This window comes from Dromiciops gliroides, chromosome 3, assembly GCF_019393635.1.
Source record: "Dromiciops gliroides isolate mDroGli1 chromosome 3, mDroGli1.pri, whole genome shotgun sequence".
NCBI classification, from domain to species: domain Eukaryota; kingdom Metazoa; phylum Chordata; class Mammalia; order Microbiotheria; family Microbiotheriidae; genus Dromiciops; species Dromiciops gliroides.
The window spans coordinates 173,750,758-173,776,945 of record NC_057863.1 but is presented as its reverse complement, the minus strand read 5'-3'; the positions used below and the strand labels follow the sequence as shown (position 1 = coordinate 173,776,945).

Below are 26,188 nucleotides of genomic sequence, written 5' to 3'. Positions count from 1 at the left end.
GAACTTCCACTGAGAAAGCCGCCTATCTGAATCCAGATCAACAATTACTCTACAACTTTTTATTTATTTTTTTTTTTTGGTGAGGCAATTGGGGTTAAGTGACTTGCCCAGGGTCACGCAGCTAGTAAGTGTCAAGTATCTGAGCCCAGATTTGAACTCAGGTCCTCCTGAATCCAAGGCCAGTGCTCTATCACTGCGCCACCTAGCTGCCCCTCTACAACTTTTTCTTTAAAAAGTTGCATGGCACTGAGAAGTTAAGTGACTAGGGTCACACAGCCAATGTAAGTCAAAGGTGGTGCTTGAATCCAAACCTTGATGACTCGGACAAGGTTTCTACCCATTATTCTTAGCTGCCCATAAAGAAATGGTTGTTTTTAAATCATGAAGGGCAAGGAGTATTTTCGTTTGGTCAGCCTTCCTGAAGTGTGTTTACATTTAAGTGTAGAGGCAAAAAAATTTTCTTTTGATACTAAGATAAAGACTGAGCTATAAACATAATTTGTAATTTGTAACAGGAAACTAACTTCCCCAGAAGTCCTGCTGTATACGGTGCCATAGTCTCCTATATTGAAAGCTTTTTGGACATAGTTGGAATTTCTCTATCAAATAGACAGGTAAGTCATACTCTCCAAAAATCTTAACCATAACAATATTCTCTATCTGCCTGTCCAGTCACCTGTCTTGTTACTAAAACTTTCACTTACCGAACATTTCTCATGTGACAAAAATGTGTTCCTGAGTCAGCAAAGGAAAAAACAGTAGTGTGAAATGTGTTAACTACCTCTTGCCACTGAAAGAAGTATTATGTAGTAGACAGGAAAAGAGCTAGTAAGACCCATGGGAGGCTAGGGTGGGGATGGTGTATGACAGAACATAAATAGAGTCGAGGCTAATAGCTGCTATGCTGGGAAGCTGTAGGGGGACTTAGGGATGGGAAGGGATAAAATAGGCATTTATTAAGTGCCTACTATGTGCTGGGCAATGTGCTAAACACTTTATAGATATTGTCTCACTTGATACAACAGCCCTAGGAGGGAGGTACTATTATGATCCCTACCTTACATTTGAGGAAATTGAGTCAGACAGAAGTTAAGCAGCTTGCACAGCTAGTAGATGTCTGATGCCATATTTAAATTCAGGTCTTCCTGATTCTAGGTCCAGCACTCAGGTTCACCACCTAGCTGCCTCTTACAAATATATCAAGAACCAAAGTAGAAATATGAGACGGCACCTTTGCCCTTTTCCCTTGTCCTTTCTTCTTTTGCACCTCTCCCTTTCCCTTTAGCCTCCCTTTGCAGAGGTGGAATTTCATGGGTGTGGAACATTGCATAGAACATCAGGTTTTTATGTGTTGCATTGATTTATTTTACTGATTTTTCCCTCTCTTTTTATAAAAACAAAAGAAACTCTCTGTTATAGTGTATATATCTCTGGAAAGGGGAAGAGGAAAGATAGGGGGAAAATGTAGATGGTGTTAGAACAAAGGTTAACAATAAAATCTATTTTTTAAAAAGAAGTATATGAAGAGGATGTGTGAGGAAGGAAGAAAAACTGTAATAAATTAGTTCGATTAAAGATGTATCTTTGGCATTAAGAGACATTTGAAGAACTAGAACTATTCACATTGCTGTGTTTGTGTTTATTCTTCATCTTGAGGCATGGGACCTGAATGTTTCTCTTGAATTGTCTAGTCTTTAGTATCATTTGCTTGTCACTTGTAGCATCACAGCCATGAAGCCTTTTGAGGCATACTCTTTTTTAAGGACAAACACATAAAGAGACCAGACTCAGAGGTCTAGAGCAGTAGAGAACCTGACCAATGTAGTCCATTATTTAGTAGTAGTATTTGGAGGCATGTGTGCAAAGATGAATTTTCCATCCTCAAAACATTTTTTAAAATGTTATTATAATTTTTTCCCAATTGCATGTAAAAACAATCTTTGACATTCATTTTTTTTTACATTTTGAGTTCCAAATTCTCTCCCCTTCCTCCCTCTCCTTTCCCTTTCCTGAAACAGCAAACAGTTTGATATAGGTTATACAAGTGCAGTCATACAAGATATATTTTCATTAGTCCTTCTGTGAAAGAAAAAACAGACCCCTCCCTTGCAAAAAAAACCAAAAACAAAACAAAAAACCAAACCATGAAAAAGATAAGTGAAAAAAAGTATGCTTTAATCTGCATTCAGACTCTTATCAGTTCTTTGAAGGTGGATAGCATTTTTCATCATAAGTCCTTTGGAATTATCTTGGATCATTGTATTGCTGAGAATAGCTAAGTTATTCACAGTTGATTGACATACAATATTGCTGTTACTGTGTATAGTGTTCTTCTGGTTCTGTTCATTTCACTTGGCATCAGTTCATGTAAGTCTTTCCAGATTTTCTGAGAGCATCTTGCTCAGCATTTTCCTATAGCACAGTAGTATTCCATTACAATAATATACCACAATTTGTTCAGCCATTCCCTAATTGATGGGCATCCCCTGATTTCTAATTCTTTGCCACTACAAAAAGAGTCACTTGACCCTCATTGCCCCGCAAAAAAAATAAAAATAAAAAAAATAAAGTTCAGGGGTTTGCATTAATTTCTGTACCATAATGGCAAATGAAAATACTAGGTTTACAGATGGGATATATTTAAAGTGATTACTTTTTTTTGCTCAGTTTTGCTTGGCAGTTGATTCTTGGTTGTAATCCATGCTCCTTTTCCTTCATATTCCAAGCCCTCTAGTTTTTTTGTTGTTGGTTTTTTTTTTTTTAATGAGGCATTTGGGGTTAAGTGACTTGCCCAGGGTCACACAGCTAGTAAGTGTTAAGTATCTGAGGCCGGATTTGAACTCAGGCACTCCTGACTCCAGGGCCGATAATCTATCCACTGCACCACCTAGCTGCCCCAAGCCCTCTAATTTTGATACAAATACTCTGTAATCCAGACTGTGACTCCTCAATATTTGAGTTGTTTCATTCTGGCTGCTGGAGTATTTTCTCCTTGACCTGAGAGTTCTGGAACTTGGCTATAATATATTCCTGGGGATTTTCTTTTGGAGGTCTCTTATGAGGGTGATCAGTAGAGTCTTTCAATTACTGTTTTATCCTCTGGTTCTAGAATATCAGGGCAGTTTTCCTTGATAGTTTATTGAAAGATGTCCAGCCTTTTGTTTTGTTTTGTTTTTATTATGGCTTTCAGGTAGTCCAGTATTTCTTAAATGATCTCTCTTGGATCTCTTTTCCAGGCCATTTGTTTTTCCAATGAAGTATTTTACATTTTCTTCTGTTTTTTTCATTCTTTTGATTTTGTTTGATTCTTGATGTCTCATAGAATCATTAACTTCCACTTGCCCAATTCTACTTTTTAAGGAGTTGTTTTCTTCAGTGAATTTTTGTGTATCTTTTCCCATGTTTTGTGCTTTCCTTACCAAGGTGTTGATTCTTTTTTCATAATTCTCTTGCATAACTCTCATTTCTTTTCCCAATTTTTCATCTACTTCTCTTATTTGATTTTTAAAATTCTTTTTGAGCTCTTCCAGGAGGGCTTTTTGGGCTTGAGAACAATTCATATTCCTCTTTGAGTCTTTGCATGTAGGTGTTTTGATATTGTTGTCCTCTTTTTAGTTTGTGTTTTGATCTTCCCTATCACCATTGTTGTTTTGTGTTCAGGGATTTTTAAAAAAAACTTTTAAAGTTGAGTTCTGGGGCACAGAGGGCATTGTCCCAAGCTTCTTGCACTAGGGGTCAGGGATTTGGTCACTGGCTTGCAGCTCTGCAGCTTCTGGAGCTGGTGGTTCATCTACTGTGCTGGGATTGCTCAGCCTAATAGTGCCTGTTGTTCAGGGGGTTCTGGGGTTGACAGTTCTCCTGCTGTGCTGGGACTAGAGGCCTCATGGTTGGCCTTCTGAGCCAGGACCTTGGGGCCTTGGTTGCTGATCTATCTTGGGTCTGGGAGCTTCCTGCTGGCTTGCCCAGACACTGCTGCACTCGACTTTTGCCCAAGTGAGACAGACCTTTCCTGCAGTCCTTCTAAGTTATCTTGGACTAAAAAATAGAGCCCATCATTTTTTGGATTCTGTCTCACTAGAATTTGTTTTGAGGCTTGATTTAGTTTTTTGGAGGGAAACTGGGGAGAACCCACACAATTTCCTGCTTTTTCACCACCATTTTGGTTCCACTTCTAGTAACAACCTTTTATTAAAATGTACCAAAATTGGGGTGGCTAGGTGGCGCAGTGAATAGAGCACCAGCCCTGGATTCAGGAGGACCTGAGTTCAAATCCAGCCTCAGACACTTAACTGTGTGACCCTGGGCAAGTCACTTAACCCCAATTGCCCTGCAAAAAAAAAAAAAAATTAAATTAAATGTACCAAAATTTATACTCATTCAGTCATTAGAAAAACTAAACACCAACAAAATATAAAGCTTTATGGCAGGTGGTGTGGGGGATACAAAATGTCGAAAGAATCATTTCTCTTTTTTTTTTTTTGTTTTTGTTTTTGTTTTGTTTAGTGAGGCACCTGGGGTTAAGTGACTTGCCCAGGATCACACAGCTAGTAAGTGTTAAGTGTCTGAGGCCGGATTTGAACTCAGGTACTCCTGACTCCAGGGCCGGTGCTCTATCCACTGGGCCACCTAGCTGCCCCGAATCATTTCTCTTTTGAAGGAGTGTTCGACTTGTTGAGATGAACAATGCCATCAGTATTATCTTCTCAGGATTTTGCTATATGCTGAGAGCATTTGAAGAATTTGGGGGATATTCAAGGTTATTGTGTGGAATTTTTTCAAAAACAGAACTTGGACACTTTGTTTTTTCATATTTTATCACCATTATTTTCTATTTTGTTTAACTTCCTTTAAAAGATGAGAAAAAATGTCCAATCCTTGCTGTAGATACTCATAAGCTATATTTTGAATGAATGAGTGACTCAGAATATAGGGTATTTTACAAAAAAACTGTTCATTTCTTTTTTATCAGAATGAGTCTTTATCTTTTACTCTGAACACAAAGAAAGACACTAAGGATTGTGCCCCAAGTCTCCTTTATTCTCATTAGTGCTCTTTCTAACCTCTCACCCCCCATCCCCACCGCCATTTGCATTTAAGAGTGTCCAGGGGGCAGCTAGGTGGCTCTGGCCCTGGATTCAGGAGGATCTGAGTTCAAATCTGGCCTCAGACACTTGACACTTACCAGCTGTGTGACCCTGGGCAAGTCACTTAACCCTCATTGCCCCGACAAAAAAAGAACAAGAGCGTCCAGAAGATCCCTCTTGGTTTGTTTTTTTGTTTTTTTGTTTGTTTTTAGATCAGACACTCTCAGGATGAAATTGTGAAAGGACAGGGACACTACCTTGCTATTTCCTCCCCTTGTCAGAAGCAGCTAATTAACCTTTCTCCCACTCCTCAGGATACCTATCTCTTTGGCTTTTGTCTCTGTAACAAAACAGTTTTCAGATCAAGGAATAAATAATCATGGAGGATTATGATAATACTTTAATAAATGAATATACTGTTTTAAGCTTTATCACACATTTCCCTTGCATCAATAATGTGAGGTAGGAGGGGGCAGCTAGATGGCACAGTGGATAGAGCACTGGCCCTGGATTCAGGAGTACCTGAGTTCAAATCCGGCCTCAGGCACTTAACACTCACTAGCTGTGTGACCCTGGGCAAGTCACTTAACCCCAATTGCCTCACTAAAAAAAAAAAAACAAAAAATCCCCAAATAATGTGAGGTAGGAAATGCTAGCATCATTATTCTTCTCATTTTACAGCAGAGGCTCAAAAAGGTCTTCTGTAATATCATTAGATTACTGGCCTTATATGTCTTCAGTGTAGCATGACTACCAAAACCTTAATATGATCTTGGGCTGCACGAGAAGAAAAGTAGTGTCTAGAATGAACAAGGAGGAGATAGTCCTGTGCTCTGTTAGACTGTACTTGGGATATTTTTTTTTTTTTTTTTTGCGGGGCAATGGGGGTTAAGTGACTTGCCCAGGGTCACACAGCTAGTAAGTGTCAAGTGTCTGAGGCTGGATTTGAACTCAGGTCCTCCTGAATCCAGGGCCAGTGCTTTATCCACTTCACCACCTAGCTGCCCCTACTTGGGATATTTTATTCAAGACTGAATGCTACCCTTTAGGCAGGACATTGACAAGCTAGAGAGCGTCCAGAGGAAGATCACCAGGATGGTATTTGGACTGGACACTATGCCTTGTGAACATAGAGATATTGAGATTGGAAGAGAGAAGACCTTGGGGTACCCTAGGATCATAGTGTCAGGTTTTTGAAGGGCTGTCCTCTTCATATTCTTCTATAGTCATCATATTGATCATTTCTCCCAGCACAGTTAATATTCCATTACATTCATGTACCACAATTAGGTTAGCCATTTGCTGATTGGTAGACATCTACTTCGTTTCTCTAGTTCTTTACACTGTAATTATTCCTAGTGAGAAATATTGAAAGCTTTCTCATCAAGATGAGATAATACTATTTTTTCCACAATTTGTATCAATTTTTAATTTTTTCTGCATTATGGAAATTTTATGTGATTGAGATAGTCTGTTTTGTCTTTTAAGATCTTTTCTATTCTAATCTGGCCATGAATTTTCAGTCATAAACATGAAAACTTCAATTTCTTTCCCTTTGTTCTTTTTGATATATTTATTTTGGTTGCTAGTTTGAGAGTTTAATTTTGTAAAGTTTGGGATGAGGATGAAGTTTAAGGGAATTGAAAGCTAGTAAATACTTGGTGGCCAGACAAAAAAATTTATCAATAGCTTTGCTACAGTTTTGTTCTTCTTGCTATCTGAAAAACAAATAGTCCATCATCAAGCACTTTCTTTATATAAATAACTGTTACCCAGAACAAAAATAAAATGCTTACTCTAGGACTAGTCATTGCATCAACTTTATTGAACCAAATCAAGAAAATTACTCTTTCAGTGAGCTGCTCATCAGGACTCACACATAGCTATCTGTTTTTTATAATGGAATTTTGTCTGTTTAGTTTATTTCAGAAAATAGGAGCTCAGCTACTCTCCATAGTGTGGTTGATGAGCTAGTGCAGTTTCGTTCCAAGGTCCGTCAGTACTCCCTGGCTGCACCTGAAGACACAGGGACTGCCTCGGCTGACATGTCCAAAGAAGCCAAGAAGCTACAGAAAGAAAAAAGGCAACAGCTGCTATTAGAAAGGGAACCACTGCTCCAAGCTTGCGATAGCCTCAGGCAGAACCTTGCTGCCTATGGAATCAACATTAAGGTTAGTCAAACACCTTATACTTTGTGTAAAATACGCTCCAGAATTTTCTGAAACAAGGAGAAAATGTCTCCTTTTGGAGATGTGCAGGAAGGTGTGGATTTTTAAATTGCCTATATTGAGACTGGAAGTGTGGTTACCAAGATGTTAAATTCTGTGGGTTAATTGGAGAGAAGGGAGTTATATTTTTTGTTTGACAATTCTTTAAAAGGTGTATTTGAGTGGCTGTCTTTAAGTAGCTTACACACTGCTTTTCTTTAAGGAGTCCCTGAGGCTAAAGGGCCCAGAGTTCTCACCAGGAAAAATGATAAAGGCTCAGAAGATCCCTCTGGATCTCTTTGTGAATTTTACTGTAAAGAAAGATAGATAGCTTTTTTTAAGACTTTTTTTTTCTTTTTTGATTTATAGGATAGGAGTGGCATTTCTACATGGGAATTGCTGGAAGCAGAAACAAAGGAGCAAAAAACTGGGAAATGAAAATGATTTAATGAATGTTCTTTCATGGACATATGATGCAAGGTTTACTATCAGAAGAGTAAAACTTTACATTAAAGTTTTCCTTTCTGCCATTAAATCAACATTAAAACTAAAATTTAAACTAATAGAAGTTGTGTCATTTCTATTGTGTGCTTAAGAGATTTTCCCATTTATCAGCTGGGAAGATCTATTATACCATTTATCTATCTCTCTATCTATTTATTTTGGGGCAATGAGGGTTAAGTGACTTGCCCAGGGTCACACAGCTATTAAGTGTCAAGTGTCTCAGGTTGAATTTGAACTCAGGTCCTCCTGAATCCAGGGCTGGTACTTTATTTACTGTGCCACCTAGCTGCCCTATTCTACCTGCCTCAGCTAAGAACTAAGCCTATGATTTTGTTGGTAAAGAGAACTCCCATGTGAGGAAGCTTCCTCTACAAATGTAGGTTATAGATTAGCGCATTCTCAGTATCTTACAGTGTTTGAGAGTCATTTGGAGCACTGAGAGGTATTTCGACTTGCCCAGAGGCACACAACCAGCATATATCACTGGCAGGACTTGAACCTAAGTCATCTTAGGCTTGAGGCTGGTTTTCTATCTGCTATGCCACACTCCCCCTAAAGTTAGCTTAAAAAACAACCACCTTAAAGCAATATTAAACTCAAGCAAATGAAAGCACAAGGATTATAGGACATGAGGATCAACTGGGGAAGTGGGCTGATATTGTTCACGGTTACAGATCGAGTGCTTTAGGAGTGGTTAAGGCAGAACACCTTAGGAGAGTTGTCCAGGAGCCCAGTCCTCACTGAATTCCACAATGTGCATGCCTTCTGTCACCTGGCCAGGGACCATACACTTTATTTACCTATCCAATCAATCAGGCATTGAAGGACAGTGGAAAAACTGGGAGCTATTTGTTGGGCCTAGCCTTTGAAATGGACAAGATGTCAGGGCCACTGTTTCAGAATAGAGTTCTTATTAGTGAATTTCTCTCCACAGAGCGACTTAACATCAGTGCATCACTATGGTATGATATGGTATGGTAAGAATTATTCTATGAAAGCAAAAGCCTACGTAACCAAATCCTTTTTTCTTCAGTGTTCAAAACATGGTCATTTTTGTTGTTTTTGGACCTTGTCTACAAATAGTTCAAAAATGACATGGCCCCATGGACCAGTTTTTAAAAAAAAAAATTTTCTTGGCAGTTGCTGCCTAGGAGTTTCTCTTGCTTTATCTCTGGTCCCCCATGGCCTCGCAGAACTGCCACCCGGCTGCTGCCAGCGCTGCTGCAGCGTCCCATAAGGGGGCCAAGCCTGGGGTGGGCGTGGCCCGCGGATCCATGGGCAAGAGGTTACAGCAGGAATTGATGACCCTAATGATGTCTGGAGACAAAGGAATTTCTGCCTTCCCAGAGTCTGACAATCTCTTCAAATGGTTTGGGACCATCCATGGGGCTGCTGAGACAGTATATGAAGACCTGAGGTACAAGTTCTCCCTGGAGTTCCTCAGTGGCTACCCATATAATGCCCCACTGTGAAATTTGTCACACCTTGTTACCATCCTAATGTGGACACCCAAGGCAATATCTGTTTGGACATCCTCAAGGACAAGTGGTCAGCTCTGTATGATGTCAGGACCATTCTACTGTCTATCCAGAGCCTGCTGGGAGAACCCAACATTGACAGCCCATTGAACACACATGCCGCTGAACTTTGGACAAACGCCACAGCCTTTAAAAAGTACCTGCTTAGGGGCAGCTAGGTGGCGCAGTGGATAGAGCACCGGCCCTGGAGTCAGGAGTACCTGGGTTCAAATCCGGCCTCAGACACTTAACACTTACTAGCTGTGTGACCCTGGGCAAGTCACTTAACCCCAATTGCCTCATTAAAAAAAAAAAAAAGTACCTGCTGGAAACCTTCATGAAGCAGGTGACTAGCCAGGAGCCGTGACCCCAGCTGCCTAGCCTATCTTCCCTTCATCTTGTTCGTATGTGTATGTGTGTGCATACATCTTTTCCCCTTTCTCGTTACCTTTCTTTTCTCTTCTGTACAGGACTGTATCATACTGTTTTCCTTTTTTCTCAAACTCTAGTCCAGCCCTCAACATTAACGTATAATTTGTTTTTGTTTTGTTTTGTTTTTAAAAAAAAAATTTTCAACCAGCTAAAATCTATCTTCTCTCTTCACCAAATTGAGAAAGAAGGAAAAACAAAGCCATGGTTAAAATATATATAGTCAAGCAAAACAAATTTCTTCATTGGCCATGTCCAAAAAAAGTTTACTCTGTACACCAAGCCTTCACAAACTCTCAGGAGGTAGGCAGCATGTTTTATCATGAGGCCCCTGAGATCATGGTCAATCATTATTCATTTTATTGTATAAATTCTTCTGGTTCTGCTCACTTTATTGTCTTAGTCCATACAAGTCTTCTCATATTTCCCTGCAATGATCTTCTGTATTATTCCATCACATTTGTGTACCATAACCTGTTCAGCTATTCCCCAGTAGATGCACACTCCCTCAGTTTGCAATTCTCTGCCTCTATAAAAGTTGCTTTAAATATTTCTATAGAGTTTATTTTGCTTAGGAGTAATTCTTCCTTTAATTTACCCTTCCACTTATTTAATCCCTTCTCTCTTCTCCCCTTTACATTCTATTTCCCTGTTTTGTGAAATGTATTTCTGTATTCAGCTGTTTGTATTCCTTATTTAACTAGTTCAGATGAGAATGATGTCCAAGTGTTAGCCGCTCTGCCCACTCCTCCTTCCTTGTTTGTATAGAGTTCTACTTGCATTTTGATTATGTAAGAGAACTTTCCTCTATCTCCTCCCCTTCCCCTGCCACGTATTCCTCTTCCTTCTCTTTAAGATTAAGATAAAACTAAGCTTTCTCTCTAATTAAACTTCCTCTGTGATCCTTAAAGCTGACACATTTGTGAGGGAACACATGTACCATCCCCCTATATTAAAATATAAGAAGTTTATCCTTGTTTACTTCCCTATGATTGTTCATTTGTGTTTACCTTTTTATGTTTATCTTTTTTTTTTTTTTAGTGATGCAATTGGAGTTAAGTGACTTGCCCAGGGTCACACAGCTAGTAAGTGTTAAGTGTCTGAGGCCGGATTTGAACTCAGGTACTACTGACTTCAGGGCCGGTGCTCTATCCACCTTGCCACCTAGCTGCCCCTATGTTTATCTTGACTCCTGGTTCTGTTCCTCTGTAGACTTCAGATGAGGCTACAAGCTGGAATTGAGACACCACTCTACTCCTGTGGTCCAAGCCACACAGCTGCAGCTTACTTCTAAAACTTGCTCCTTGCTTTGGTATTACTAGGGCCTACTACTTATTCTCACCCCAGAATGCCACCCCTAGGCATTGGTCCTTTCTTCAGTCCACCCTGAATCTAGGAGTAGGACTGGGTTGTGAACAAGAGCTGCTAGTTGGCACCTGTCCCTGCAGCTTATGCAAATTTAGGGCACTCTATACTGGATCTAAGATCTCTCTTTTCCCTGGTGCTTAGCCACTCGCTACACAGAAATGATCCACATTGGCACACTCTTGGCAAGACCGTGTCCCTAGTGTCCTCAGATTTCTTGTCTTCCTATGTTAACCTGGCCTTGAAAAATGATTCGCTAATTTTTCTTGGATTTCTTGACCTGGATTCAGTCTGCTGTATTTTCTAGATCTTTTTAGAGAAGTTACTGGGGCAAACTTCAACATATTTCTTCCTGCTATTCTGCCACCCTGACTCTGCCTCCCAGGGTTTCATTATTGACTGTATTGTCAAAGAACGCTACAGGTGGGCTGTGGCCATGAATTGGTAGGTTGGTGGTGGTGTTGATGAAGAAAATGGCAATGGGGTTGGTGTTCAGCCCAGAATAAGCTATGGAGGCCAGTTGATGCTGTCCATGGGCCAGTGTTTTGTTTTTTTAATCTACATTTTTATTTAAAATTGTGGCTTTTTATATAGTCCTTGCAATTTATATACACACACATATATGTATCATTATTTTGGTCCTACTTTTTTTTTTTTTACCAATTTGAATCACTTCATGCAGGTCTTCATATATTTCTCTGAATTCATATTCATCATATTCATCATTTTGGCACAATAATATTCTATTGCATACCTATAACAATTTCTTAAGCTGTTCCCTTCCCCCTACCCCCCATCATAATGGGTCATGTTGGTTTTGTTATAACTTTTTGCTCTTATAAGTAGTGCTGCTTCAAATATTTTCATATGGATAGGTATCTTTTTTTTTTGACCTATTAATATTTTTTTAACAGCTTACCTATTGGGGAATGGCTCTTAATCTCTATTTGTATCGATTTACTATAGATCTTGTTTTGGGGGGATTTTTTTGGTGAGGCAATTGGGGTTAAGTGACTTGCCCAGGGTCACACAGTAAGTGTCAAGTGTCTGAAGCCAGATTTGAACTCAGGTATTCCTGACTCCGGGGCCGGTGCTCTGTCCACTGCGCCACCTAGCTGCCCCCTATAGATCTTAAATGTAAGACTATTTCAGAGAAATTTTTGCAAAAAATTTTATCCTAATTTGTATCTTCTTAGTTTACTCTTTTTAAAAAATATATCTATGCTATTGCAATCATCTCCTATCCAGAGTTGAGAGAGATGAATTACAGAACCCTACTTCTCATTAAGAATCTAAACAAAACCACTGACAAGATGTTTAATAAAATAAAAACATAGTAGGCAAAGGGAAGAGATACCATTTTCAAGCCTTGTAGAATGCTGGTGCCATTGACAGAAAAGTATAAAGGGTGATGGAAATCATGTTTGCAGGATTGGAAATGCTACCTGGGACCAAGATATGTCTAATAGGCAGATAGAAATGTGCGACCAATGGTAGAGGGGTGGACGTGGGGGCCTAGGCTGGGTGCGAATTATCTACATAAAAGCCATGAAAATTGGTAAGATTGATAAGGGGGAGGGGCAGCTAGGTGGCACAGTGGATAAAGCACTGGCCCTGGAGTCAGGAGAACCTGAGTTCAAAAGATTGATAAGAGGGAAATATATATAAAGGAGAAAAACCTAAGATAAAATATCAAGGAGCACCTACAATGGGCACATGCACACTCAAATGCATCTGTGCTTTTTGATTTGGATACTCCTTTTATGCCTTCTCATCCTGTGCTTTTCTCAACTTTCTCTAAATCTGATACACCCAATCCAGGAAAGGCCTTCCTTGAGCCTTCTTTGCATCTGCCTCATGAAACACAAAACATGTTGGTACCCAAAAACAGACATTGTACCAGGAGACCTACTTGGCCCATCCCACTGGGGATATCACTCTTGGCTCTCCCTACCCCCTCCATTTTCTCTTTTCTGTAAAATCTCAGAGATGTCCATCTGGACCAGGTTTATTATTCTCTGTTCTCTAATCACTTAAGTCACACTGACATCCTTCTGTAAGAATAGTATCACAGGTAGAGGAAAAACCCAGTGTAGCTTGGAATACTCATCAGAGTAGGAGCCTTGAAGCATTCACCCCATTAAGTCAGCAACAATTGATAATACCAGTTAACCTTGATTAAATGCCAGTTACCTGATATTTCAATGTGCCAACTATCTTTAGTGGTTCTAGGCTTTCTGGAGGATTGAGGTAGTTTATTTTATATGATGGCTAGTTTGTAAAAAGGAGAGGACATTAAAACAATTGCCTTTTATGCTACCTTCATAAAGAAACAAAGTTTTCCCCAAGTTTTAGTCATTTATAACAAAAAATAGAACAATTCCATTGGGCTCAATAGATTTTTATTTTGTAAGGAAATTGCAAAGGTATGTATGGGTGAATGAGAGATTAGTTTTTGAATACAGTTAAAAACCAAGACTGATTGTAGAATGGTGGGTGTCATTGACAGAAAAATGTAAAGGTTGGTGGAAAATATGTTTGGTTTGGGGCATGCAGAATTGGAAGTGCTACCAGGGACCAAGATATGTTTAATAGGCTCATAGAAATGTGCAACCTGGGTCATACTGGATGGGTAGGGGACAGACTGAAATCTATTCCATACCAACCATAAGGATCTGGCTATGGCACCTTAAAGAACCTAAAGTAGGTGGGTTAGACTCTTAGCAACAAAGGGAAAGTTGTCCTTCTAAAATAAAAGGAACAGCTATTCTTTTTTTTTTTTTTGGTGGGGCAATGAGGGTTAAGTGACTTGCCCAGGGTCACACAGCTAGTAAGTATCAAGTGTTTGAACCAGATTTGAACTCAGGTCCTCCTGAATCCAGGGCCAGTGCTTTATCCACTGCTCCACCTAGCTGCCCCCAGCTATTCACTTTTAAGTCTACTTTCAGGGCGTAAAGCAGAGAAGTTCATGGAAAAACATATTAGAACCCTGAACAAACAGTATCAAGAATTAAAATTTACCAATTTTAAAGAAAAGTCAGTGTTTGGGGAGTGAGGTAGACATTGCAGTGTGTCCAAAAGAGATTTTCACTGAAATATATTTAAAGAAATAATGCTGATTTTTGTCTTTTTTTTCTTTTAGATAGGAAAGAATGAAAGTGCATTAAAACTCAAATAATAAGTATCAAACACCATTTTGAGAAGCAGGCCACTAGAAAAAGTCATGGTTGTGACTTACCTGGTAGTGTTTGAGAATAGAAGATACTTTAGGAAATGTGTCCATCCTCTGGATGTCTAGGTACAATAAACTACAAACTCAAACTAGCTGAAATAAAACCAGCTAGTTTAAGTGTTGCCTAAGAATTAAAGGTGCATGTATGACTTTTATTTGTTTTGGGGTTTTTTTTGTGATTTTTTTTTGGTGTGAGGCAATCGGGGTTAAGTGACTTGCCCAAGGTCACACAGCAAGTAAGTGTCAAGTGTCTGAGGCCAAATTTGAACTCAGATCCTCCAGACTCCAGGGCCGGTGATCTACTCACTGCGCCACCTAGCTGCCCCGCGTGTATAACTTTTTAAAAAAGTAGCAGGGGGCAGCTAGGTGGCACAGTGGATAGAGCACCGACCCTGGATTCAGGAGGACCTGAGTTCAAATTTGGCCTCAGACACTTGACACTTACTAGCTGTGTGACCCTGGGCATGTCACTTAACCCCGATTGCCTCACAAAAAAAAAAAAAGTATCAGGAAAATATTGTAAGGATTTACAGATAAATCCCAAACCAGGCAGATGGGCCTCATATGTTACCTGAAGGACACAGCACTGTTAGTTCCATCCTTTAGCAGACGCTGAGTGCTATGATATGCCTCCAAGGCTGCATTGATCAAACAAGTACTAAGTCTCCCAAACCAGCAAAAACAACTTGGCAAACAAGTATGAAATTGAACTTCAGCCTTCAAATAGTTTTAGCCTCAGACCACCTCAGAGGCAAAAGAACTACAGACTGCCTTGGCTATCAGCCTAATTTACCTCCCCATAAAAGCAGCTATAGTTGAGAGTCATCACATGCTTTTGTCTTCATGTTTAGCACCATACCCACTAACATTGGCTTTGATGCCCCCCAGATAAAATGTCCCTGCTTTAATTTTATACCGTGCCTCTAAAATCATTCCTAGCAAGCACATCATCCAGGCTGTTCTGAAATATTCCAGCGATCAGTCATGTCAAACAGTGCTCAGCATTTCAAGACGGTTACTGTTGTCCAACTTTGTACATGCTAATGGGTTTTTTTTTGTTTTTGTTTTTTTTAAGTGAGGCAATTGGGGTTAAGTGACTTGCCCAGGGTCACACAGCTAGTAAGTGTTAAGTGTCTGAGGCCAGATTTGAACTCAGGTACTCCTGACTCCAAGGGCCGGTGCTCTATCCACTGCGCCACCTAGCTGCCCCCGTGCTCATGGTTTTTTGAACAACTTTTTTTTTAGATTGCAAGAGGTGCTCAAGCTCTGAAATTTAAATGATAAATTCTAATTCACATAGTGAGACTTTAAGTGATGATAACTGTGCTTTGAAAACCTGACTTATTTTTCACCCAAGGATTATCCAAGAATTAGAAAAGTATAGTTTTATACAAGTTGGAAATTTCCCAGCCTTCCAAGCCCAGTGTAAAGGAGTTAAAAATAAAGAATGTAAACCTAACACTGTCCTGGTTCAGGTGCAAACCAACAACAGTCAAACTGGTGGAAGAAATCGTGTGTCTCTGGAGGTCTCTCAGCACTTGTTTGTGCTGAATAACTGAAAAGTAAAAGGAGTATTTTCAGTTTAGTTTTATTAAAACATCCGAAACTACATCTCATTTCAGCCAATGCTTCCTGTATTGCAAACTCTCAAGAAATAGTTACGTTAATCATCTTAAACCCTAGTCTTAAAAAATAAGAAGCACGTGTGCTGCTGCAGCTCTTAGAGGGTTCATGACAACACAGAGCCTCCTGCCCAGGGGATTCCTGTAGCCAGAGGCATCTTGCTTCCGGTGTGTCTTGCTCCCCTTGCTTCAAGTTTCAAACAGTTTGCTGAATGCCATCCCCACTTCAGCAATCATGTCAGTGGTGGTCATCGAGCGCCCGTATTTCTGAAAGGCCTGGTTGTTACATTGCCGGGTGAGAGAACACGCACCAAATGCAGCCACGACAAAAGGGTTCTGACTAGAGAGTAGAGAATAAAAAGCAGTAATAAATAAATAAAATAATAAAAAGCTTCCAAATATGGAAAGCTGTAAACATCAGGATTAAAAAAAGTGTTGGTGGGTAAGTCAATCCTACCCTTCACCACATCTTAATATTCATGACCAAGAGCATGTTTTAAATCCCAGGCTATTATAACTTTACATTGTCCCCCCACCCCAATCCCAATTAGGGCTGAACAAATTTAGAAATAACTCCTGGGGTGCCTAAGGGGGTTAGGGAAGGAGTTCTTGGGCTCCAAATTTAGTGTACTGGGTGCTACACTCTCGATGTTTTACAGTCTAAAATATATCATTAGCCTTAGTTTGATCACGTTCCTCTGACACAATGCCATTAAAATAACTACCAATTTTAGGGTGAAAAGACATTCTAGTTTTTCATAGGAATAAAAATTTCTAGTACTTATAAATGTGGGAACAAAACCATCGTTAAACACAAAGACATTCAAGAATGTGTGGTAAAAATTACCAACAAAGACTAAAGTAAAAGACTGGAGGAAGGGGGCAGCTAGGTGGCATAGTGGATAAAGCACTGGCCCTGGATTCAGGAGGACCTAAGTTCAAATCCAGCCTCAGACACTTGACATTTACTAGCTGTGTGACCCTAGGCAAGTCACTTAACCCTCATTGCTCTGCCAAAAGGGAAAAAAAAAAGACTGGGGGGAAAACTAGTGGTTAGTAGGAAAATGTTGTATGGTTCAGTGGAAAAAGCACCAAGTCAGGAGTTAGAGGGACTGGATTCAAATTCTGCCTCTGATAACCAATTCCCTCTACCCGTTCAAGCAATCCCCTTCCAGCTCATCTCCTTACCCCTGGGTCATCCTTACTCTATCACTCATTTTCATTCTCTCCACTGGCTTCTTCCCTACTGCCTATGAACATGCCCACGTCTCCCCCATCCTGAAAACACCTTCCTTTGATCCTTCCATGCACACTACTTCTTGGTCCTCTATCCCGTCTGCCCTTTATGACTGAATTCCTTGGAAAGGCCATCCACAATAGGCTCCTCTACTTTCTCTCTTCTCCGTCTCTTCTGAACCCCTTACAATCTGACTTCTGCCCTTATCCTCTCAACAAAAACTGCTCTTTCCAAAGTCACTACTGCTCTCCAGTAGCCTTTTTCTCAATCCTCCTCCTCTACCTCTTTGCAGCCTCTGACAATGCTGATCATCATCTTCTCTTTAATACTTTCTTCTCTGTGGGTGCTCCTCCTTCCTACCTGACCACTCCTCAACCTCCTTTGCTGGATCCTCCTCCAATCATAGGTTTCCCTCAGGGTTCTCTTCTCCCACATGATCTAATTACTATCTCCATGTGGATGATTCAATACTTATGCCACCCTGATCTCTGCTGATCTTGCATCTCCAACTACCTTTCTTCCTTCCTTCCTTCCTTCCTTCCTTCCTTCCTTCCTTCCTTCCTTCCTTTCTTTTTTTTTTTTTGGTGAGGCAATTAGGGTTAAGTGACTTGCCCAGGGTCACACAGCTAATAAGTGTCAAGTGTCTGAGGCCGGATTTGAACTCAGGTCCTCCTGACTCCAGGGGCCGGTGCTTTATCCACTGCGCCATCTAGCTGCCCCTCCAACTACCTTTCAGACATCTCAGATTTTCAGACATACAGTAGACATCTTAAATTCAATATGTCCAAAACAGAAATCATTATCTTTGCCTCCAAATCTTACCTCACTCCTACCTTCCCTATTATTGTCGAGGACAACACCATCCTCCTAGTTCCACAGGCTTCTCCCTGTCTCTGACCGCCCCCACCCCCCATATCTAAGTGATTGCCAAGGCCTGTCAATTTCACATTTCCAACATGTCTTGAATGTGCCCCCTCCTTTCTGACACTGCCATCCCTCTGGTGTAGGTCCTCATGACCTCATGCCTGGACTACTGCAGTGGCCCGTCTCAGGTCTCTCCCTACTCCAATTCATCCTCCATTCAGCCACTAACCTGATTTTCCTAAAGTATAGGTCCCACCTGGTCACCCTTCATCTTACTCAAAGTCCATTGATCAAATACTGTAGTACTGGACATTTTCTCTGGATCCCCACCCCCCATGCCTTGAATGATCTCCCTCCTCAATGCCACCTACTGATCTCCTTGTCGTCCTTTAAATCCCAACATCAAAATCCCATCTTTTACACAATGCCTTTCCCAATCCCTCTTATTTATAGCACCTTTCCTCTGTTATTTCCTAATTATCCTGTAGAGAGCTTGTCTATGTGTATCTCTTTCTTTTTTTTCTTCCCTCCCTTCCTTCCTTTTTTAGATTATAAGCTCCTTGAAGGCAGGAACTATCTTTTGCATAGTTTTGGATCTCCACTGCTTAGCACAGTGCGTGGTACATAATCAATACTTAATAAACATTTATTGATTGACTGATTGATACTTAATACATAGTTACTTTGGGCAAGTCACTTAACTTCCCCAGGGCCTCCTTTTCCTCATCTGGAAAATGAGGGGGTTGAACCAGATGACCTCTGGGGTCCCTTCTACAACACTAGATCTCTTGAAACACTTAAATACTCCTTCCATTAACAGACACTGAACTTCTTCTGGGACAGGTCTTTTGAGCATCGCTGTGAATGAAAAAGGCTTCACTCTGTAGCCAGTCTGATGATTTTCCTGTCCTAGCTCATCTTGACTGGCCCTCAGACCCACACCTAGATCATCACCAGGCTCCTATTTGAAATCTTTTCATAGGGTGTTGGTAGCAACTGACGAATCTCATGCTCTTAATGCCATAGCCTTTGGGAACCCAGGTTCACCTCCATGCCATGCCCCCTTGAGGCATTAGGGTGCAGTCTGGATACAGGTGGGGCTCTCCTATGCTAGACCACACCTCAATTGAATGACTATCCAATTTGAGAGGAAGAACCTCAAAGTCCTTTCTGTACTCTGGATCAGTGGTATCAAACTCAAATAGAAATGGAGCCCTGTAAACCTTATTTCTGTTGTACTGCATTTTTACTTATTTTGTTAAACATTTCCCAATTACATTTTAACGTGGTTCCTGCCTACTTCGGCAGGCCTCAAGTTTGATGCCTCTGCTCAAGATGATACAATCAACCATACCTCTGTGCACACTGTGCTATACAGTAGTCTTCTTACAACATTAATTCTTTTCCTGGTGTGGTAGTTCCTTCTTACTATGAGGTGGTTTGGAAGGAAACGATCATAACAGCTGTCTTTGATAGAGGGCTTTGTTAAGGTTTGCAAAGTATTTTATGTATGTATTATCACAGTCATCAGTAACTCTAGCTGCTCCACAAATCCAGACCAAAAGCAGTGTCTGTGTTGGGCACTGGGAAAATCTGGCTTTGTGTCTACACTTCTGTGGCAGGAACATCTAATGATAACCCTTGAATACCTCTGAGAGAGATTTTAAAATAGCATTTTCATGTGTTATCTCTTAAATAGCTTGCTTCTTTAAGGGTAAACATAATTTATCTAGTCATTTTTTTAATCTCCAAAACACAAATAGTTTAGACAATGCCCAATGACATTAATTTTCTATTTAGAATGCTTAAGTTACTCTGGGGTTTTTTTGGTGTTTTTTTTTTTTTTTTGTGAGGCAATTGGGATTAAGTGACTTGCCGAGGGTCACACAGCTAGTGAGTGTGTAAAGTGTCTGAGGTCGGATTTGAAATCAGGTCCTCCTAAATCCAGGGCTGGTGCTCTATCCACTGCGCCACCTAGCTGCCCCTAAAATGCTTAAGTTACTCTTAATTAAATCTAGTGTTTTTCTTTTTGAGTGGGTTAATGAGGATTAAGTGACTTGCCCAGGGTCACACAACTAGTAAGTGTCAAGTGTCTGAGGCCAGATTTGAACTCAGGATCTCCTGAATCCAGGGCCGGTGCTTTATCCACTGCTCCATCTAGCTGCCCCCAAATCTAGTATTTTTTTAAAAAGAACAAAAAATGCACCAGATACCAAGTGCTTGTGAAATTAGGGAGGGAGAGAGGAACAGTGGTGGGGTTAGTTAGGAAGAAAAAATGTCAAGGGAATAATAATGAGCCTAGAAATTTTCCCACTTAGTACAACAAGACAAAAACATAATCATACCCGTTTGTTTTTTCTGTTCCAGCAAGAAACGCCCAGTGTGCTAAGACTCCGAGTGAGCCTGACAGAAGGTCTCCTTGTCCACCACACCTTCGACTGCTTCCTTCATGACTACACACAAGCACTAAACAAAAGTGGACATGAAATAGACAGGAATTAAGTGTTTTCTCCTACATTTTATAAATCTGAATGCTTGAAGTGAGAAAGGAAGGGGAGAGATGGCGAAATAGAGAGTTATTAAAGTTCTATTTTAAAAACCCCAAGCAACAAATGGAAGTAAACTATATGCTAAAAACAAGTTCTCGTCCTCTAGAAGTATTATTAGAAGTGGGGAAAGGGGAATTACGAATCATAAGAAGCGAGACTGTGTTTTAAAAAGAGCATCAATAAAACTTTAGATAAACAAACCCTTTTCATGGTACTAAGCACTTAGAAGGGGAAAAGTATTTAGATTTGAGTTACTATGAGATGCTCATCATTTTATGTTACAGTACCTAGGCTCTAGAGGGGGGGAAAATCAATAAAATACCAAAGAACTTTTCTCTTTCCAAGTGTTAGGAAAATAAATCTGTATATTAAATTTAAGGGATGCTTCTGAAGATAAGAATCCACTCTGAAATATTTCGGAAATCTTGAAGATATTAATTTTGATGTCAGAGGCTTCATCAAGTCACGAAGACTGACATCACACTGTTAAGGCAGCGACTGTCTGTGACCAGGACTCCATGTCTTGTGAAGTGTCTTTTGCTCACTTTTTTGGTTTTTGGGGGGTTTTTTGTTGTTGTTGTTTTTTTTTTGCGGGGCAATGGGGATTAAGTGACTTGCCCAGGGTCACACAGCTAGTGTCAAGTGTCTGAGGCCGAATCTGAACTGAGGTCCTCCTGAATCCAGGGCCGGTGCTCTATCTACTGCACTACCTAGCTGCCCCCTTACTCACTTTTTAAAACATATTTTAAGTCTAATATTTCTTTCATGCTTATAAATAAAAGAATAAAAAATATTTATTTCATGTATTCTTATTTCACAAGTATACACATCAACTGTCAGAAAAAATTTGGGAAATATTACATTTTTGATTCAGTAACTTTAAATATTTTATGCAACCTTGTCTGTATTTACACACAAACTTTTTGTGTGTGGAATGTAACAATATGATGTCTTGAAATAATACCTCCAGTATATCTAATATATCTAGTATAAAACAGTATACATGTATGTAGAATATTTTCCATAAGCCTCCAATATATTTTTAGATGCTGGGTTCTAATTCAGAATAAAAACCACATTTAAGAATCCTAATGCTAATTACAGAAATCCCTGCCCTGTGAAATTTGAGTCTGTGTCTCTTTAATTTGCCCCAAGAAGCCCTGAAGCCCTGAAGAAAAAGTAAGCCAGAAGGAAGACTTCTTATTGTGACTGAAAATCCACTGGATGAAAAATCAGTTCTGCTTATGGATTGGCTACTGTGTATAACCATAGCTAGGCTTCAAGTTTCTCAATCTGTAAAATGAAGTTGAGCTGGATAAACTATCGGGTAATTTCTGTAAATCTCTGTTATTCTAAATAGGCATTTTACTGGTATTTCTGTTCACTTAAACAAGCATATATTAAAACATTGCATAAATAATTCCAGCGGGAGTTTTCATGGATTTTTTGAAACTTGAATGTTGAAGTAATTATTCTGGCTGTATCTGTTGACGTTAACAACTCACCAAACGACTTGGGGAATTTTTTTTCAATTCACAATAAAATATTTTCTCTCCCTCCAACATTCTCCCTCAATTTGGGGAAAAAAAGGGACCCCACTCCCCCCAGAACAAATAATTAAGGAAAACAAATTCCCATATTGACCACATCCGAAAAATATGTCTCAGGCTGCATTCTAAGTCCATCTGACCTCTCTGTTAAAAGGTGGGCAGCATGGTACATCATGGGTCCTCTAGCATGATAACTAATCACAATAATCGGTGTTCTTACGTATTTCCAACTTATTTGTCTTGCTAATATTGTTATTACTATAAAAATTATTCTGGTTCTGCTCACTTCACTATGTGATTATAAGTTCATAGCTGTTTTCTCAGGTCTCTCCATCATTTCTTAAAACACAACAGTAGGGGGCAGCTAGGTGGTACAAGTGGATAAAGCACGGGTCCTGGATTCAGGAGGACCTGAGTTCAAATCCAGCCTCAGACACTTGACACTTACTAGCTGTGTGACCCTGAGCAAGACACTTAACCCCCATTGCCCTGCCAAAAACAAAACAACAACAACAACAAAAACTTGGGGAGCTAGGTGGCACAGTGGATAGAGCACCAGCCCTGGAGGTCAGCAGGACCTGAGTTCAAATTTAGTCTCAGACACTTGACAGTTACTAGCTGTGTGACCCTAGGCAAGTCACTTAACCCCAACTGCCTCACTAAAAAAAAACAACAAAAAAACAGTATCCCGTTACATATATATGCCATAATTTGTTCAACCATTCCCTGATTGATGGGCACACCTTCCTGTCCCTTAGCAGTTTCTAGTTCTTTGCCACCATAAAAAGCATCTCTACATATTTTTGTACATGAGGCCTTTTCTTTCTTTCATCTCTTTGGGGTATGTGGTATGGCTGGGTCAAAAGATAGGCAGTTTTGTAACTTAGGGGGCTACTTTCAACTTGCTTCCAGAATGTTGCTGTTGAGTTATTTCAGTCGTGTCAGATTCTCCGTGACCCCATTTGGGGTTTTCTTGGCAAAGATACTGGAGTGGTTTGCCATTTCCTTTGCCAGCTCATTTTGCAGATGAGGAACTGAGGCAAACAAGGATTAAATGACTTGGCCAGGGTCAGGTCACACATCTAGTAAGTGTCTGAGATTGGATTTGAACTCGGGTCCACTTTCCAGAATGGCTAGAGGAATACTATTGTTTTCCAAGCAGAAAGGAGAGGTGAGACAATGCAAATAGGATGGTGATGTATTGATATTAAAGTGTTTATTTTACTCTACCTGCCTCCTCTGTTGATCCTTTAATTACTTCTTTAATCAATTACTATTTTCTCAATTTAAACAAGGGGTCTTTGAAGTGATTTTTCTTTGCAGCAAAAATATATTCCTGCTGCTTCTCTGGTTGGGAAATTGGTTCCAGGACCTGCTTAAGGAAAACTTATAAATTGTGAAGAGCTGGGAGAAGTACATTATTAACTTATTCATGCTGGTGGGATAGTCTGCTTCAAACACATAAGTCCTGGTTCTGCAGCTGCTAAAATAGCCTACAGTGGGAGTTTGAAGGGGGAAGTTTTCTACACTAATAAAAACACAAACAAAGCTTTGCCGCTTTGCCAAGGGCAATCTCAGGAAGAGCTGCTCTCCTTTGATCCCTGAAAAACAAAGACATCTTGCGACTGTGGAAGCAGACTCCTGGTGATTGGTGTTGTCCCAGGCATGCTGGGCAGCTCCAATCCAGAAGTTATCTGTGCAAAATGAGTATCTTGCAACCAGCTGTGAACCTGGCAGGTAGAGGATATGAGTGTGTAACCACTGATAAATTCTGGCTGTGTGACCACTGACAAGTCATTTCCCTTTTGAGATATGGTTACCTCATGTTGAAAATGGGTTCAATAATACTTGCACCACCTCTGTGGTTGTGGTGAACCCTTCGTCATCCTTAAAACATGACAGAAATGTGACAGCTCTTTCTAGAAAGCAATAACATTTTTAGCATCGCATCTTTTCTAATCTGGGATGTTTGGGAGAGGACTGGAGGCAAATTTGTCTTACTCTTACAATACTGTCTTAAATTGTAACTTACTGTCTTTTCTCTCCCAGAGTTCTCCTTGGAGAGATTCTTCCAAACAGAAAGCCCTTCAGCCAGGTTTTAAGCAGCTACTAAACCCCAGGGTTCCATCTGGGAGCAGTCTGTTTTTTCCCATTTCTTTTAATCTTTGTTGATTGGAACCGTCATGGGGGAGCCCAACATGAAACGAAAGGCTGGGTGGTTTACCCAGAGGCACATGAGGCAGAGTCTTTGGCCCAAGGGCCTGTTTTTAATCCAGCATCTGCTTGGACAAAATGACTGACAAGCGCTGATCTTTCTAGGAAGTGAACTGGGTCAAGAATTATGCTTCCCATTTTAAACTGTAGTAGAGTACAGGTCATAAGAATAATTTTTAGGTGAAAGGATGTCAGTACAATCCTGGGATCCATCTGTGCTCTCAAATCCCAGTGGTTGCCCTAAGCCCGGGGAAAAGGTTAAAATAACAATTTCTGGCTTTCATTCAGAAATGCTTGAAACCAGAGACACATCTCAGGAGACCGATTTATTAACTGAATCAAACTTGTGAATTTCAAAAGCATCTGGATATGAGTATCAATTCAATGACAATTTCAAACAAGAGACTCTCCCACTAGTAATGAAGAAGTCATTTCATTTAGTTTTTTTAAAAAAACGAGAAGAATTTTGAATAATCAAGTGTTAAATCAATTACGAGAAGTGTTAACTCAGATCAGATTAAAATCCAATTTTGATTTTAATAATACATTACCCGGGGCGGCTAGGTGGCGCAGTGGATAGAGCACCCCGCCCTGGAGTCAGGAGTACCTGAGTTCAAATCCAGCCTCAGACACTTAACACTTACTAGCTGTGTGACCCTGGGCAAGTCACTTAACCCCAATTGCCTCACTAAAAAAAAAAATACATTACCCATTCAAAGCAAATGCAAATTACATGTATGTCATTGTTTATTAAACACTTCCTCCTAACTGCGGACCTATACGAAGTGTCTCTAGCCTAAAATGGCACTAAGACTTTGAGGATAGGCTTTATTCTTATATCTTAAACGTATGTCAATGAAATCATGAATCTTGATTCAAAAATGATTCTACTAAAGTAAATATTTTCAGGCAAGTAGTCTTTCAGACTTACTCCTTCCCTGAGAGAAGATTTTTCTGTTTAAAGTTAAAAGTTGGAGGGGGGGTGGTGCAGCTAGGTGGCGCAGTGCATAAAGCATTGGCCCTGGATTCAGGAGTACCTGAGTTCAAATCCGGCCTCAGACACTTGACACTTACTAGCTCTGTGACCCTGGGCAAGTCACTTAACCCTCACTGCCCCACAAAACAAACAAAAAAAAGTTGGAGGGGGCAGCTAGGTGGCACAGAGGATAAAGCACCACCCCTAGATTCTGGAGGACCTGAGTTCAAATCTGGCCTCAGACACTTGACACTTACTAGCTATGTGACCCTGGGCAAGTCACTTATTCCTCACTGCCCCACAAAAAAAAAAAAAAAGTTAATAGTAGGTCATCCTGAAATATGAAGTATAAATCCTAGAGTATCAATGGATACTCTAATGAATACCTGAACAAGAAGACATCCAGAAATAGGGGAGAGTTAGGTCAGACACCAGGACCCCCCCCCACCTCCCATCTTTCAAGGGGTTGAAGTTTATTAACTTTATTTGAAAAAAAAAAATCAAGGCTGCCATAATGGAAATACTTTCATTCTTCATTATTTATCCAAGGTGACTGGTGTGGTAAAGTGCATTTAGAAACACTTTTCTGATCATTCACAATGAGATCTAGGGAAAAGCAAACATTTGCTTCATTCTCTCTTTGTTCTATAAGAAAGTTTAAAAATCACAAAAGATGCTCTACCCCCTTCCTCTGATCCACATCCTCCACGACGTACTTTATTTTAAGCTTCTTGGAAGATCATTTGTACGGCAAGAACAAAAAAAAAACATAAGCTGAATAAATTTTAAAATGCATACATTTGGAAGGAAGACATTTTATATTTGATGCCACAGAATC

The 26,188-nt window shown here is 40.1% G+C and overlaps 2 protein-coding genes and 1 pseudogene across 6 annotated transcripts in view; 2 read left to right on the top strand and 1 right to left on the bottom strand.

The window, feature by feature from the left end:
* The window catches only part of CARS2 (cysteinyl-tRNA synthetase 2, mitochondrial), a 71,658-nt gene extending 63,805 nt beyond the window's left edge, over positions 1–7,853 (top strand). For all 3 annotated transcript variants that reach the window (XM_043998689.1, XM_043998688.1, XM_043998687.1), the window contains 3 exons: positions 516–614; positions 7,004–7,255; positions 7,661–7,853. In XM_043998689.1, coding sequence (XP_043854624.1) covers positions 516–614; positions 7,004–7,255; positions 7,661–7,729 — 420 coding nt within the window. In that variant the 3' untranslated portion in view covers positions 7,730–7,853. The remainder of the gene's footprint in view (positions 1–515; positions 615–7,003; positions 7,256–7,660) is intronic.
* Positions 7,854–8,976: 1,123 nt separating this feature from the next.
* On the top strand, positions 8,977–9,679 carry LOC122751460 (annotated as a pseudogene).
* Positions 9,680–15,910: 6,231 nt separating this feature from the next.
* NAXD (NAD(P)HX dehydratase) overlaps positions 15,911–26,188 on the bottom strand; it is a 63,804-nt gene continuing 53,526 nt past the window's right edge. For all 3 annotated transcript variants that reach the window (XM_043996693.1, XM_043996692.1, XM_043996691.1), the window contains 2 exons: positions 20,407–20,527; positions 15,911–16,300 (listed from right to left, as the gene is read on the bottom strand). In XM_043996693.1, the coding sequence (XP_043852628.1) occupies positions 16,150–16,300; positions 20,407–20,527 (272 nt within the window). In that variant the 3' untranslated portion in view covers positions 15,911–16,149. The remainder of the gene's footprint in view (positions 16,301–20,406; positions 20,528–26,188) is intronic.